Consider the following 14,988-nt stretch of genomic DNA (forward strand, 5'->3'; position numbering starts at 1 on the left):
GGCTCTGACAGTGTGTTGCAGGTACGGGGAGGTCGTCAACATTAACCTGGTGCGGGACAAGAAGAGCGGGAAGTCCAAAGGCTTTTGCTTTCTGTGCTATGAGGACCAGAGGAGCACCATTCTTGCTGTCGACAACTTCAATGGGATCAAGGTGAGTGAAGCAGCCGGGGCACGGTCCTGCCTGCCAGCCGTGGCTCCCAAGGTGCTGCTGTGTGACAAACCAATGGGTACAAACTGGAACACAGGAGGTTCCATTTAAATTTGAGAAGAAACGTGTTGGGGGTGAGGGTGGCAGAGCCTGGCCCAGGCTGCCCAGGGAGGTTGTGGAGTCTCCTTCTGTGCAGACATTCCAACCCGCCTGGACACCTTCCTGTGTAACCTCATCTGGGTGTTCCTGCTCCATGGGGGGATTGCACTGGATGAGCTTTCCAGGGCCCTTCAACCCCTGACACTCTGGGATTCTGTAAAACCAGAGCTCAAACAGCACCAGTGACGGTGACCCACAGTGGTGCTGGTCTGTGCCTTCGCTAACAGCACAACTGCTCTCGTAGATCAAGGGAAGGACAATTCGCGTGGACCATGTGGCAAACTATCGGCCCCCCAAAGATTCCGATGACTTAGATGACGTCACAAAAGCCCTCCACGCGAAGGGTTGTGGAGTTAAAACGCCACCTCACACGTCATCCGATTCCCTGTCAGAAGATGACGAAGTACCGGTGAGAAAGCAAAAAGGTGAGGTGTGTTCTGCACAGAGCCTTCAACCTTGCAGGGGCCCTTTGCTCAGGGAACACCAAGGATGGGTGTGCTCTTGAAAAGAGCCACAAGCCCCAATGTCCAGGCTTTACTGTGATTCCCCAAAGGGTATCACAGTGCCTTTATTTAACCCTTTTCTGTGAATGTCCTCTCAAAGTCTCCGAAGAGCTGTATCTTGCAGATAATAAGAGCACTTTTCCTGGAAAAAAGTCTGTCAGGCTGCAGAGTTACTGTAGCAGACGGGGAGAGGGAAAGCTTAGGAAAAGCACCACAATGTGAAAATTTGGCTGCTGCTGTAGGACTAGAGTGCTGTAGATGTATGGAATGACCGTTATGTGGCCTACCCAAGACAGCTGAATAGAACGTAAACCCAGCAGATCTAGATGAGATTCTGTGGCTGGAAACTGAAGCCAAGGGAAGTAGCAGGGCTGGAGTAGATGACCTTTAAAGGTCCCTTCCAACCCCAACTTTTCTCTGATTCTATGAAAGTGAACCTAGAAACGTAGCATCAGTTAAACCATTCGAGTGCCTGAATACCTCCAGTTCTACGTGAATGCAGCAAGATTTGTTGCTCTGTGTCTTTCAGAAGAAAAAGATACAGAGTACATCCAAACTGAACGTGCCACATAAAGGCCCAGCCTGTGCGGCTGTCCTGATGGATTTTTAAGAAGCCATTACATTTAGTTTTTTGCATCTGTGTAGCAGCAATCTTGAAAAGTTACCCTTGTCAGAGGCAGTGGGGTGCTAGAAGCAGTGACTTGCTGCAGGAGCTTGCTTACTAACAGCACCCTAGCTGGTTAGGTGTGGTGACCGTGGGGTGGGGGCGTCCGTTGTTCTGAAATGGGCTCTGAGCTGCACGGCGTGCAGAGAAACCTCACCTGCCACAGCCAGGCCCTGCTGGCGGCAGACGGCTGTTAGCAGCAGCAGTTTGGGGCAGCTACAGAGGAGGGTTGGCGGAAAAGAGGCAACAAAACCAAGGCTGGGGACAAGGCGTTGCTCCAGAGTGCTGGAGAGATGCACAAAAATGAGAGAGGCGAAAAGGAGAGCAAAGAGGGGAAAAGGTTCTTTGGGTCTGGAGAAGAGAATTTTCACAGAGTGGATCATGATGTTCTTATTGCGTGGGTGTTACTGATTGAATGAATGGAAGGTGCTCTGTATTCCAGCTGTGTTGAAGTGCCCGAGGGCAGCCTTGTTGGGAAGAATGCGATGTGGTGGGTGTTAAAGAAGGAAGCAGGATGGCTCAGGCTGGAGGAGAAAAGTGTTGGGGTTGGAAGTGGGATAGGATCTCTCTGTGGGGGGAAAGGGAGAAAATATGAAATGGGAGGGGAGCTGGAAAAACGCTGCGGCGCTGGGCAGAGCCTGGGGAGTCAATGCGATCTGGGACTGTCTGTCAGGGAAGATGAACCTTGTATTTCAGATAAGGAGAAGAGCAGACAGGAGCGGCACAAGCAGAGCTCCCAGGCTCTGAAGAGGGGGGCGTCCGCAGAGGAGGCGCAGCCCAGGATCAAGATTAAGAAGGAGAAGGAAGACCCGGCCTACGAGCGCTACGCCAGCGGGAGCCAGCAGTGCCGGAGGGGCTCCGAGAGGAAGGCTGGGAGCAGGATGCCGCGGGACGAGGAGGAGCGGAGGCACCAAAGGCCATCAGAGGGAAAAGGGGAAAAGAGCTGCCAGAACCAGAGGGGACAAAGTGGTTTGTGGGACGAGAGGGAGAAGAGAGAGGAGGCTGGCAGGAGAGGCGACAGGCACGACAGCCGGCGAGAGGAGTGTCCCGAGGGAGGCAGGTCCCGGGAGCGCAGTTCTGGGGAGCCCCATCCCAGGCACGGGGAGCGGGGCTCTGCCAGAGCCTCCAGCCGCTGCTGAGCCCTGGGGCGAGCGCTCCGGGGGCTGAGAGAGGCCCTGAGCCTGCCCCGAAACCTCCTGGAGCCTCCCTGGTGGGGCACTGCCCCTGGACCCTCTGCCTCTACCAGCTTGCACTGGGTTTGTCAGCCCACCCTCGGGCAGGGATCTCCTCAACGCCTGTGCTGTGCACTGGGACATGAGTTTTGTTGCCTCCTTCAGCGCTTCTTGCAGCGTTAGACTTGCTGGGATGCTGCGGTGTGAAGGTGGTCACTGGGAGCAGCAGGATGGTCCTTCCCAGAGCGGCCCAGTTCCCCCGGTCCTGCTGGGGGTGTCACCGCAGGGAGAGGCCCTGGGGTGTCTGACTGGCCTCACGCACCCGATTGGGATCCTGAGCCCACCTGAGGGCTCCGGGGATGGATCCCGAGAGATGCGCTGCTGTGTCAGGGCGATTTTTCTGTGGTTTGTTTTGTTAATAAAAGGTTCCTGTTAACCAGAACCCAGCGCTGGGAGCAGCGTTTCTGTCTCCGGTGGGGGGGATGGCGCGCGGTTCTTTCACACGTGTCGGGGCTGACGGGACCTGCAGCCCCCAGGCGACGGATGCGGAACAGCCATGGAGGGAGGGCTGGTTTTTAGCCAGATCTGGTTGCTACAAGAAGTAATAACTCCTGATGGTGTTGCTAAAGCTGAAAGTCACCCAGAGCACAAAAAATGCAAATTTGCACCAAGAGATGAGCTAGTTTTATTAGAGTTGTGCAAGTTTGGATGCTGGATTGAACTAGCATACCCAAAAGGAATGCCGGAGGATATTTATATGTAAAAAGTAACAAAAAGTAAAGTAGTAAAAGTAGAGGAAGTAAGTAGTAAAAAGTAACCTCTTATTTAATACAAACCTGTCTAATGCATGTTCATAACGTCATGGTCAAGTGTGCTCTGTAATTATGCTGTGTCCTGTTGTTATTTCTGTGCTTGTTATTTCTCTGGTGGGGGTTTGGGGATGGAAGCCCCTCACTCCCATTGTCTGTACCTGGTGCTGAGTCAGCTCAGGACACCATTCTGCTGACCAGCCTTGGCAAAGTTTCCACACATGTCCAGGATGTCCTTGCAGTAGCTATAAAACGACTGTTACCGACCTCCAGTCATGTTTTGAGTTGATTGGTGAGTTTCTCACCCTCGCAGCATCTCACACGTTTCTTTGGCCAACTTGTTCTCAAGGCCTGAGCAAAATTTCATCCAAACAGACACAATGAGACAGACCCCATGGAGAAGGTTTCTCTATTTGTAAGGTGTTAGATGTGTCAGCTTAAGAAGAGGGTTTGAAGGTTCCACTTAAATTTGAGAAGAAACTTGTTCCCGGTGAGGGTGGCAGAGCCTGGCCCAGGCTGCCCAGGGGGTTGTGGAGTCTCCTTCTGTGCAGACATTCCAACCCGCCTGGACACCTTCCTGTGTAACCTCATCTGGGTGTTCCTGCTCCATGGGGGGATTGCACTGGATGGGCTTTCCAGGGCCCTTCAACCCCTGACACTCTGTGACTGCGCCAGGCCGGTGCTGGTTCCAGGCAGGGGCTCCGTGCCCGCGGGAGGGGGTTTCGCCCCCGGAGCGGCCGGGCCGGGAGCGGGAGGCGCTGGGTGGGCTGTGGCGCTGGGAGCCGGGCGGGGTCCGGCTGTGTCGGTGACGGGCGCGGTTGTGGCGGGGCCAGCAGGGGGCGTCCGCCCTCCCTCCCCTTCTCCCCCGTGCCCTTAGCGCTTCCGGTTCCGGCCGGCCCGCCCCGCCATGCCATGTCCGCGCTCAACTGGAAGCCGTTCGTGTACGGCGGGCTCGCCTCCATGGTGGCCGAGTTCGGTGAGGCGGCGGGGCCGGGGCGGGCGGGGCGGGCCCGGCGGGGCGCTGACCGGCCGCTCTCCCCGCAGGCACGTTCCCCGTGGACCTCACCAAGACGCGGCTGCAGGTGCAGGGCCAGAGCGCCGACGCGCGGTTCCGCGAGGTCCGGTACCGCGGGATGTTCCACGCGCTGTTCCGCATCTGCCGGGAGGAGGGCGGCCGCGCGCTCTACTCGGGGTGAGTCCCGCGGGCTCCGCTTCCCGGCCGCTGCCACCGCGAGATCCGGCCCTGGGCGCCGCGGGGCCGGGCGGCGCTGCTGCCGGCAGCCGGGAGGGGCCCGGGGCGGGGAGCGAGGGGAGGGCGAGCGCTGCGGGGGGGCCAGCCGGCCGGGCACCGCGGGGGGGGCGCGGGGGGGCCCCAGGGGCTGCTCGGGCACCCGGGGGTGTTCACAGAATCCCAGAATGTCAGGGGCTGGAAGGGCCTTGGAAAGCTCATCCAGTGCAGTCCCCCCATGGAGCAGGAACACCCAGATGAGGTTACACAGGAAGGTGTCCAGGCGGGTTGGAATGTCTGCACAGAAGGAGACTCCACAACCCCCCTGGGCAGCCTGGGCCAGGCTCTGCCACCCTCACCCCAAACAAGTTTCTTCTCAGATTTCAGTGGAACCTCCTGTGTTTCAGTTTGAACCCATTGCCCCTTGTCCTGTCACTGGTTGTCACCGAGAAGAGCCTGGCTCCATCCTCCTGACACTCCCCCTTTCCATCTTGATCCCCAGGAATGAGTCCCCCCTCAGTCTCCTCTTGTCCAGCTCCAGAGCCCCAGCTCCCTCATTGTTTTCCTGGGTGCCTGGCAGAGCTGGGCTTTGGGAGCAGAAGGGTGTTTTCCTTGGTGCCCAGCCTGAGCTCGGCCCCGCAGGGTTTGGGGGCTGGTTGGGTCTGTGATGGGCCCACCGCACTGCCTGGGTTCAGCTATTTCATTTGTTTCTCCGCTCAGGATCGCCCCGGCGTTGCTGAGACAGGCGTCGTACGGCACCATAAAGATCGGCATTTACCAGAGTCTGAAGCGGCTGTTTGTAGATCGGATGGAAGGTCAGTGCCAGGAAACGTGTCAGCACAGGCACCTCTCCTCTTGCCAGCGGTTCAGCGTGAAACCTCCTGCTCTCTGTGCTGTGTGGTTTTGCTCACACCTTTCTTTGTCCTTCCCAGTTATAGATTCCCACAGAAGCGGAGTTCTTGTTACTTCGCACTGTGGTTTTGTTTGTGTGGTGATAGCAAGGATAGATTCAGTACAGATAGATTAGTCCCCAGATGTGAATTAGTCCCTAGGTCTGTCCTTTCCCCAGCCTTTAGTTCTCTTTGCAACGTCAGAACCAAAAAACCGGTATAGCTGACCTTGGCTCATCTCTCCTTTCTGATTAGTCTCAGGGAAGACATCACATCCCATCACTCTGTCAGATGTGGACGCGGATCGAAAGCTTCTGTAGCGAGTCCTTCTGGGAGCCTTTGAGTCTTCGTGCCTGAACACAGCACATGTGGATAGAAATTGTGCTGTCCAGCCCTTTAGCGTTGGCTCCAGCTGCAGAGATGGGACACTGCACATGCCCTGACCTGTGCACCTTGTAACCGAGGCCTCTGCGGCTGCTGTGTAGGGACTGGATCACAGAATCCCAGAGTGACAGGGGCTGGAAGGGCCCTGGAAAGCTCATCCAGTGCAATCCCCCCATGGAGCAGGAACACCCAGATGAGGTTACACAGGAAGGTGTCCAGGCGGGTTGGAATGTCTGCACAGAAGGAGACTCCACAACCTCCCTGGGCAGCCTGGGCCAGGCTCTGCCACCCTCACCCCGAACAAGTTTCTTCTCATATTTAAGCAGAACCTCCTGTGTTCCAGTTTGCACCCATTGCCCCTTGTCCTGTCCCTGGTTGTCACCCAGAAGAGCCTGGCTCCATCCTCCTGACACTCCCCCTTTCCATATTGATCACCATTAGTGAGGTCATTCCAGAAGCCTGGTGTGTGTTCACAGAAGGAGCACTGAGACCTGCATGTGCAGTTTTAAACCCTGGTGTGACACAAGCGAATATTGTAACGCAGTTCCGACCTGGGAAGGCAGTTGGGGCCGGTCAGCAGGCCGGTGGGAGGACTGGGAAGCACAGTGCACTAGAGCTTCTTTCCAGGACCTGCTCTGTTCTTGTAACACCTCTCCCGTGCCTGGTTCTGTGCATGTACACAGGCCCACATGTCTCTCCTCGCTCGCTGTGGCAGCGTTTCCAGCTGTGAGTACTGTTCTCTGAATGTTTGTCTCCCTACAGGCCTGGGGCAGCCAGTGGCCTGGTCTCCTCGGGGAAGTGCTGTGGTCAGTACCAGCAAAGGGCTGTGCCTTTTCCCAACATAACCATCACCCTAATACTGGGCCTGGAAGTCTTGGATTATTCCACCCCCCGCCCCTGGAACTAATTGCATCTAACTTTCTCTGCCTGGGTCGCCTGTTCTCTGTGTTCTCAAGGTGGCTGCATGTTCTGAGCGCAGCCAGCTGGGGCTCCCGATGGAAACAAATTGGTGTCAGGTTGCCTTGAGAAGAGTTGGGTTGTTCCTCTTGGTCTCCCTCTGTCTTGGCTTGTCTCTATCATGAGAAATGCATCACTGGACACTGATAATTGTTCAAAATTTTCATGTATCATGGTCTCTCCTTGTCTGATCAGCTGTACGCATCAGTACGACCCGCTTCTCTCTGAGAGCGTGTTGCTGAGTGTCTCAGCTGCTGCTTTCTGTCTCCATCAGGTGTGGGACAGATTTGCCATGAGCTGGTGGTTGCTGGCCAGTCTCTGCTTGTGCAGCTTCATGTGATTTGCAAACTGAGCTGCTCTGCTCTTCTCGCTTGTTCAGTACAATCTCTGCACCCACCTGCTCTTTGGATCTTTAGGATTTGACTCTTTTTTCTTGATTGCAGATGAAACGTTGCTAATCAATGTGATCTGTGGAGTGGTTTCAGGGGTGATCTCCTCTGCAATTGCCAACCCAACAGATGTGCTGAAGGTGAGAAGTGCACCTGGCCAGAGGCCGCTCCTGGCCGGCTGCGGTTGACATGTGCAAGCTGCTGGTTCAGGGAAGGTGCAGCTCTCCCAGCTCTCCCGGCTGACATTGGTCCTGCTAATTTGGGTTTTTTATGAATGGGAACAGAAGCCCAGGGCAGTATACAGATTTTAAATACTACAGCTTTGAAAGATCATGAAATGAGTTATGGCAAGGGGCTGTTACCGTAAGTGGGTAAGGTGAGCGGGGTGGTAGCCAGCAATTCATCAGACCTCCTTTGCTCACTCTGCTGTGCTTTGCTGCTGCTGCCGCAAAGTCCTGCGTGGTACACGGAGTGGCCAGAGGCCCCCTGGTCCCCTCCATGCCCTGCTGTGCGGTTACTGGGGTCAGGGTAGCTCTGGAGAACATTCCCGCACATCTCCCTGTGTGGATCAACCTTCTCGGGCTGTGGCAGAGCAGGAGGGCCTTGCCTGTCACTTCTCTGTCCCGGCTGGGTTTTGCACCGTGGTTCCACCCTGCTCCTTGCCCACCAGCATCACGTGCTGCGTGGTTTGCGGGGGGACGCGCGGGTGGCAGTGGCTGCTCGGAGTTGTTTGGTTGTTCTTTCTACCAGGAGGTGCAGGGAGCTGGTACCCCCGCCCTCCTGGGTGTCATCCCGCTGACTCTCATGTTTCTTGCAGATTCGAATGCAGGCTCAAGGCAGTTTGTTCCAGGGTGGCATGATTGGCAGCTTCATCGACATCTACCAGCAGGAGGGTACCCGAGGCCTGTGGAGGGTGAGCACCAGCTGCTGGGACCCCCACACTAGTAGCAGAACTAACAGCTTCCTCAACTCATTCGCTACACTCAGGTGCAGCTCTTGAAGAGAACTGTGAACCAAGGGCGGTAGAAAGGTTCTGGTTCAGGTTACTGGACAAACAGAAGCACGTCTGTGGTGGAGATGGGGTCTGTGCTAAGGCAGCATCAGCACTGGGCTGGGCACACCTGGTGTATAGGACTGAGGCTGGTGTCCTCATAGGGCGGCAACCGTCTCTGTGCTGGCACTGCTGAGGCCAAACCTCGAAGCCTGGGGGCAGTTTTGGGCCCCTCACTCCAACAGAGCCCTTGAGGTGCTGGAGCGAGTTGGGAGAAGGGAATGGAGCTGGTGAGGGGCTGGAGCACAAGTGTGATGGGAGCGGCTGAGGGACCTGGGGGGTTCAGCTGGAGAACAGGAGCTGAGGGGAGACCTTCTGATCTCTGAACTGCCTGAAAGGAGCTTGGAGACGGGGGGGTCGGGCTCTGCTCCCCAGGAACAAGCGCCAGGAGCAGAGGAAACGGCCTCAAGTTGCGCCAGGGGAGGTTGAGGTTGGATGTGGGGAACAATTTCTTCCCCAAAGGGCTGTGGGGCATTGGAACAGGCTGCCCAGGGCAGTGCTGGAGTCACCATCCCTGGAGGGTTGGACAGACGGACATGAGGTTCTCAGGACATGGGGCAGTGCCAGGGGTGGGTTGTGGTTGGACTCGATGATCTTTGCCAACCAAAATGATTCTGTATGCCCCTTGAATGGCCCAGCACTGGGGGCTGGATCCTCTCCATGCTCTGCCTTGGGAAGGATGCTCAGCCTGGCGCATCTTGGATTCAGCTGCACTGTGCACAGTGAGCGGGGTGATGTACCAGCTGTGGAATGTGGGCGGCTGCACACCTCCTCATGTGGAGGAGGAGGAATTCTTCCAAGTAACCTGGGAGACACTAATGAGAATAACTTTCTGAAGTTCCAAAGGGACAAAATTACCTGGTGTCTCTGCCTATTTGGTCTTAGACCCCTGGAAACTTCCCCTCTGAGCATACAAGGAGTAGGATGGACCGGTGCCTTTTGGGGACGCTGGTGGTGTAAGGCTTTGGGCTTGGCCGATGGGAGTTACCTGTGCTCAGGCTTCACCGTTTGGATTTTAGCGGCGGTTCTTTGGCTTTTGTTAGAGAACCTCACTTTGTCCTTCTACTACAAGTCTTCCACGCTCTCAGTTACCCAGCAGCCTGCCAAGTCAGGCCTGGGAAGCACAGAATCCCAAGGGGTTTTTCAGGCAACAGTCTGATCTCTCCCTTTTATGGTCCCTGAAGCCTTTCACAAAAAGAGCCGTTGCAGTGTGGGAAGGGGAGGAGGAGTCAATCAGCTGCCGGTGGTGGGTGACACAGTATTTCCTTTGAGATTATTGTTGCTTTCTAGACAAGGACACATAGGAGGGGAAGAGAGACTAGAAAAGAAGCGAAACCCTCTATGTTGCAGATGTGTGCTGCAGACAGGACACGGTGCAGAGACAGATCAGACTCGAGGCAGATCCCAGTGATCAAGCCAGTCTTGCTGCTCTCTGATATAGGACAACCACTGCCTCCTCCCTCCAGTCTTCCCTCATGCTCAGGCAAAGATGTTTGTGCTCACCAGTCCCCCCAGTTCTGGCCTTTATCTTGTGGGGATGTTCGAGCTGCCAGGACTGGCTTAGGCAAGAACCCAGGAGCAGACCGTCAGGTGCTGCATTAGCACAGCAGGATGGGACAGCAAGAGCCGTAAACCTGGAAAGTACTTTTACTTCTTAGAGCTGCTTGGTTTTGTGTGGTGAGAAAGCTGCCGTCCTGATGGGCGGGCTCGTAATTCAGCCACACGGAAGGGTCGCTCCCCATCCCGGTGACCACAGGGCATGATGTCTTCCATGATGTCTCCCTGAGCCACTGGGGTGGTGTTACAGTTCTGTGAAATGGTCCAACTCTGCAGTGCTGCCAATAAATGTTTGCATATATTTTTATCTGATCCCTTATGTGGGGTTTGCTGGGGTATTTCTCAGACAGAAGGTAACTGGTTCCTCTTACCTAAGCTCATAGTTGCTCCAGGAGCTGTCTTGCCAGATCCCAAATCAATGTCCTGCCAGCAGCAACTCCTTTAATACATTAAAACCTCCTAAGTCATAAACAAGGCAGATGCTCTCTGCTGTTACGTAGCAAGGAAAACCTGGAGCCACACCTGGCTCCTTAAACACCTGCTCCTCTTGTGGCGCAGGATCTTCTCTGGTATTGCAGTTGCTGGGGGAAGATGAGTGGGTTATAGCCTGATTTCTGTGCGCTACTGGCTGGGAGGAGAGAAGCAGCATGTGGTTAATCTCCCTGGAGTAATGCTGCCAGGGGAGGAATCCTCCTTGGCCATGGAGTAAAGTTGAGAGGCAGTGAGCTGGTCTGCCTGGGGAGCTACAGCTGCAAGATGGGGCAAGGTAGATTGGCAGCAAAAAGCCCCTGAGAGGGAGCTGGGGGGAGATGTCACACCAGCTGTGTCCCCAGGCGGCAGTTTGCGCTTGTGACTGGTGTTTGTGCTCCGCAGGGTGTTCTCCCGACAGCTCAGAGAGCTGCCATCGTGGTCGGGGTGGAACTGCCGGTCTACGACATCACCAAGAAGCACTTAATTCTGTCAGGCCTGATGGGTGACACCATCTTTGCCCACTTCGTGTGAGTATTTGCTGCAGCTGCTGCGCTCCCCAGGCTTGGCAGGGGATGGGAGGCAGAGGAGCGAGGTGCGTTTGGACTGAGACTTGTTCATAGAGCAAGTGCTCTGGAGCTGCAGAGAGCAGGCTGGTACTTCTGAGGGATCTGCAGTGTCAACTGGAGCAGCTCAGAATGATCAGCAAGTATCCCCAGAGAGACTTCGGTGGAGAAAGAACCCAGCAGAAATCCTTTAGTGACGTGAAACATCTGCCTGATTTCAGCTTGCGGATGACCCCAAATGCTGTTGCTCTGTGTCTGTGCCCTGGTGTGAGCAGGGCAGGAGTTGTGGGTGTGTGACTGCCCGTAGCAATCAGCTCAAACTGCTGCTCCAGTCTGAGTTCCTCGTCTGTGCGGACGCTGCCAGCTCGCAGCCATTGCTGTCAGGGCTTTGTGAGGTGAACAGAGCTTTGCAAAGCTGACAAGACCCTGAGCAATCTGACCAGGTTTGGAAGTCGGCCTGCTCTGAGCAGGAGGTGGGTTAGAAACCTCCCAAAGCCTTTTTCACCTACATTTTCCTGTTCTTCTGGCAGACACTTTAGCTGGAGGTGCTGCGGTGCTTCTCTTGGGTTTGCCTGCTGTGGGCTGAAGGTGACAAGCACTAGACCAGACGTGGAGGGAGGAGAGTAGCAGCTGCATGCTCCCTCTTGCTGCCTTTGCTCTTCCTCCCTCCTTCCCCGCCCCGAAGAAATGTTTGCTCTGGTGAAAAGGATGCGCGCTTCCACGAGGCTGCCCCAGGTCTGTGCCACCTTGACAGCGCCTGGAGACCCTTGCTGGACCTGCCCATGTGGGGCCCAGCGGTGGGCTCTGATGGGGTCTTAATTACACAAAGCAGAGCGTGGCCCTTCCCCAGCTCTCAAGGGTCCCGAGGTGTATGGCTTCTGCCTCCCCCTGTTTTCTGGGCGCAGCTAATGTTTATTGCTAAAGGCCTGTCAGAAAATCCAGTGAAAGATATGCTCTCGTGCGTATGTCGAGGCTTGCATGAGCCATTGTGGCCGTGTTCAGAGCTGTTCTCTCCTGTTCCGATGTGCATGTAGGTCCAGTTTTACGTGTGGGCTGGCCGGGGCCATTGCCTCCAACCCTGTCGACGTGGTGCGGACACGGATGATGAACCAGCGGGCGATCGTGGGCAGCACGGACCTCTACAGGGGCACTCTGGATGGCCTGGTGAAGGTAAGGACGTGAGAGGGGGGCAAAGCCCCGTCTTTAGGAGACTGGCTGGATTCCAGCACCACTGGTAGGAGCAGTTAAATTCTACAGCAACAGAACATGCTCATCAGTGAGTATGTTGGACAAACCAGGGAAAGGCCTAGAGTCACCTTCCTGAGGTCGCCATCAGCTTGAACATCCTCCCAACCTTATGGGACAAAACTTTGTCAGTGGTGCAGTTTAATGAGCTTCATATGCTGTGAGACTTCCCATAACTGCACCTCCCCTGGCCTGTCTGCTTATTGCAGCAGTGGTAAAGGTCTGTTATATCATGGCTGGCATTAGGGAGATGGGCAGAACATGCACCTGGTGCATCTCATAATTGATCTGTCTCTTCTCTCCTCCCAGACATGGAAGAGCGAGGGCTTCTTTGCACTCTATAAAGGCTTCTGGCCAAACTGGCTTCGGCTGGGTCCCTGGAACATCATTGTATCCTTCAGTGTGCTGCTGCGAGGTTGTGGGTATGGACAGGCAGGGGAAAACCAAGCTGTGAAGGGAAAAAAAACCCCTACTGATAGGCAGCCCTTTGCCTGCCCTGCAGCACAGAGCAGACTCTGCTTGGGGACAGACGTGAGCTGCCACGTGGCGGCTGCTGATTCAAATGCCAGAAAATGCCACTGGTTGTGGCTGCTGCTTGTGCCAGTTCTGGGTGGCCAGTGCAGGGCACAGGTGGTTTCCTGCAGAGTGAGCGCTCTCGGGTGTTGGATTGAGACTTTCCCCTTGGCCTGAGCTGCGGGAGGTGCTTTCCCTGGTCAGCGCCTGCTCTGTGGGTGAAGCCTGGGGAATGTTCTCCTGCTCTGAGATGGGTGCTGACCTGCTCTGCAGGACCAGCGCTTCTGTGTTGCTGTGCAAGATCCTTCTTGCCCTCTGAAACTGCGTGCGGGATTTATTTTAAAGAAGTTCCAGTCGGAGGTTAGAGCCACCTCAGTCTGTCAGTGGTCTAGGCAAGCCTGGGCCAGTTTGCTTCGGGGTCACAGAATCCCAGAGTGTCAGGGGCTGGAAGGGCCCTGGAAAGCTCATCCAGTGCAATCCCCCCATGGAGCAGGAACACCCAGATGAGGTTACACAGGAAGGTGTCCAGGCGGGTTGGAATGTCTGCACAGAAGGAGACTCCACAACCCCCCTGGGCAGCCTGGGCCAGGCTCTGCCACCCTCACCGGGAACAAGTTTCTTCTCCTCTTCCAGTGGAGCCTCCTGTGTTCCAGTTTGCACCCATTGCCCCTTGTCCTGTCACTGGTTGTCACCCAGAAGAGCCTGGCTCCATCCTCCTGACACTCCCCCTTTCCATACTGATCCCCAGGAATGAGTCCCCCCTCAGTGTCCTCTTGTCCAGCTCCAGAGCCCCAGCTCCCTCAGCCTTTCCTCACACGGGAGATGCTCCACTCCCTCCAGCATCTTGGTGGTCAGTCTCTCCCCTGCCGTGGTGGCTCATCTCACAGCTCTCGCTTCCACCCGTGCAGGTGGGTTGGTGCTGCCTGCAAGATGGGATTCCCCACATTTGTCTTCAGCCGTACTGTGCTGATGCTCTACCTGCCACGGCCTGGTTGTGTCAGGAGCCCCAGCGCAGCTGCCTTATGTATTTGGCCCAATTCCTTGACATTCCCGTCAGTTTTTTATCACATACGAGCAGTTGAAGCGACTTCCATTCTGACAGCTGGCTTCATTTCACGAGAGTCATCTTGCAGACTTGCAGCAGAGCGCTTTGCTGCAGCCTTCCTCTTCATTTCACCGTCCCCATGTCTTGATGTTTTGGTCCACGTGGGTCTGGGCTCTTCCCGAAATGCATGGTCCCTGGAGCATGATCTGGCCGACGTGTAACTGGGAGGCTGCTGGTGGGTGCTGCATGTTGTTTCACGCAGAGGCGAGTATTACCGGTGTACAAGTGTCTAGGCCTGAAGCGATATCTTCTGTGAAGATCCGTGCATTCCAGTGGCCTTTTGGTGCAGCTGTGGTTTGTTGTTCGGTGCGTGTGCGTTTCTGTGCCCGCAGGGCGAGCCTGGGGGCTGGGAAGGGGTGCTGTCGTGTTTTCTTGCAGAACCGTAACCTCATTAAATTATTTATTGACTGGATGGCCTGAGCTTGTGTTCGTTCAGATTTACTGCAGGTATATTCCAGAGCAGACGGTTTGTCTGCCCTTGGAGAGAACAGAAGCTATTTTTTCAGCATACTACATAAATCTTTTCTTCCCCCAAATATATATATATTTATGAAAGCGATCTTTAGGATTCATTACAATAGAAATGTTTCTAAAACAAAGTTTAATTGTTAATGTCAGAAAATACCAGTTTTGTAAAACCTCATTCTCTTAATCTTATTGTTTATATTATTTATGCTTATATCATTTTTAAAGGAAGGTAATATGATTTAAAGCTGAACTCGGATGTCCCACTCCATTAAAACTTGCTCTTACGTCCCTCCCCTCTTTGCTCTTTGTAGGGTGGCTTTAGTGTGGGTCATGGCCCGTTGTGACACAGCAGCGTGTCCTGCCTGGGTGTGCTGGGATTGCCTCTGTGCACACTGCACAGGGGATGTTCAGCCAGTCCAGGCTGGACACACAAAAGAGGATTGTTTGCTGGGGTTTTGCCGAGGCATCGCTGCCTTGTACCAGCTGCGGGCACGATGACGGTGCCTCCTGGCAGCTCTTGGGCTTCAGTCGCGCCTCGAGCAGCGATATCGCTGCAGGGCCGCGGCTCAGGAGGCTGCGAGGATCCTTTTCACTATTAAACTGTATTTACAAGAGAGGGGGAGCAGTGGGTTGAAGGGAAGTAAACACATGGTGGGTGAATACAAGTCTATTGGAGAGAAGTATTTTGTTAGGGTTTAAGGCAAGGTGGCAA

At 55.2% G+C, this 14,988-nt stretch overlaps 2 protein-coding genes across 6 annotated transcripts in view; both read left to right on the top strand.

Annotated features, from left to right (window-relative positions):
• Positions 1 to 3,088, top strand: part of RBMX2 (RNA binding motif protein X-linked 2) — a 3,520-nt gene extending 432 nt beyond the window's left edge. The window contains exons 4-6 of one of the 2 annotated variants that reach the window (XM_082061741.1): positions 22 to 151; positions 552 to 732; positions 2,171 to 3,088. In XM_082061741.1, the coding sequence (XP_081917867.1) occupies positions 22 to 151; positions 552 to 732; positions 2,171 to 2,613 (754 nt within the window). In that variant the 3' untranslated portion in view covers positions 2,614 to 3,088. Of the gene's footprint in view, positions 152 to 551; positions 733 to 2,170 lie in introns of both variants that reach the window. The other variant, XM_082061742.1, reaches the window with a different exon arrangement.
• A 1,247-nt stretch (positions 3,089 to 4,335) lies between these two features.
• On the top strand, positions 4,336 to 14,220 carry SLC25A14 (solute carrier family 25 member 14). Of its 4 annotated transcripts, XM_082062253.1 has the most exons (9): positions 4,336 to 4,431; positions 4,500 to 4,647; positions 5,404 to 5,498; positions 7,358 to 7,443; positions 8,121 to 8,216; positions 10,785 to 10,909; positions 11,980 to 12,115; positions 12,500 to 12,580; positions 13,761 to 14,220. In XM_082062253.1, exons 1-9 carry the CDS (start codon positions 4,368 to 4,370, stop codon positions 13,800 to 13,802), a joined length of 873 nt encoding a protein of 290 aa, XP_081918379.1. In that variant the 5' UTR covers positions 4,336 to 4,367; the 3' UTR covers positions 13,803 to 14,220. The 4 variants fall into 4 exon arrangements, 3 of the variants coding, with proteins under 3 accessions (XP_081918379.1, XP_081918380.1, XP_081918381.1); XR_014185024.1 differs by lacking the exons at positions 12,500 to 12,580; positions 13,761 to 14,220 and adding an exon at positions 11,476 to 11,680; XM_082062254.1 differs by lacking the exons at positions 10,785 to 10,909; positions 11,980 to 12,115; positions 12,500 to 12,580; positions 13,761 to 14,220 and adding an exon at positions 9,645 to 10,770.
• The last annotated feature ends 768 nt before the right edge of the window (positions 14,221 to 14,988 follow it).

Source organism: Streptopelia decaocto (genome assembly GCF_964273445.1).
Source record: "Streptopelia decaocto genome assembly, chromosome: 10".
Classification (NCBI taxonomy): Eukaryota; Metazoa; Chordata; class Aves; order Columbiformes; family Columbidae; genus Streptopelia; species Streptopelia decaocto.

Bases quoted from the DNA above. Each gene is read 5' to 3' on its own strand.
- SLC25A14 (XM_082062253.1), top strand. From the start codon at position 4,368: ATGTCCGCGCTCAACTGGAAGCCGTTCGTGTACGGCGGGCTCGCCTCC. The intron at 8,217-10,784 runs GTGAGCACCAGC...TGTGCTCCGCAG, and splicing joins GTACCCGAGGCCTGTGGAGG to GGTGTTCTCCCGACAGCTCA. The intron at 12,116-12,499 runs GTAAGGACGTGA...CTCTCCTCCCAG, and splicing joins CTCTGGATGGCCTGGTGAAG to ACATGGAAGAGCGAGGGCTT.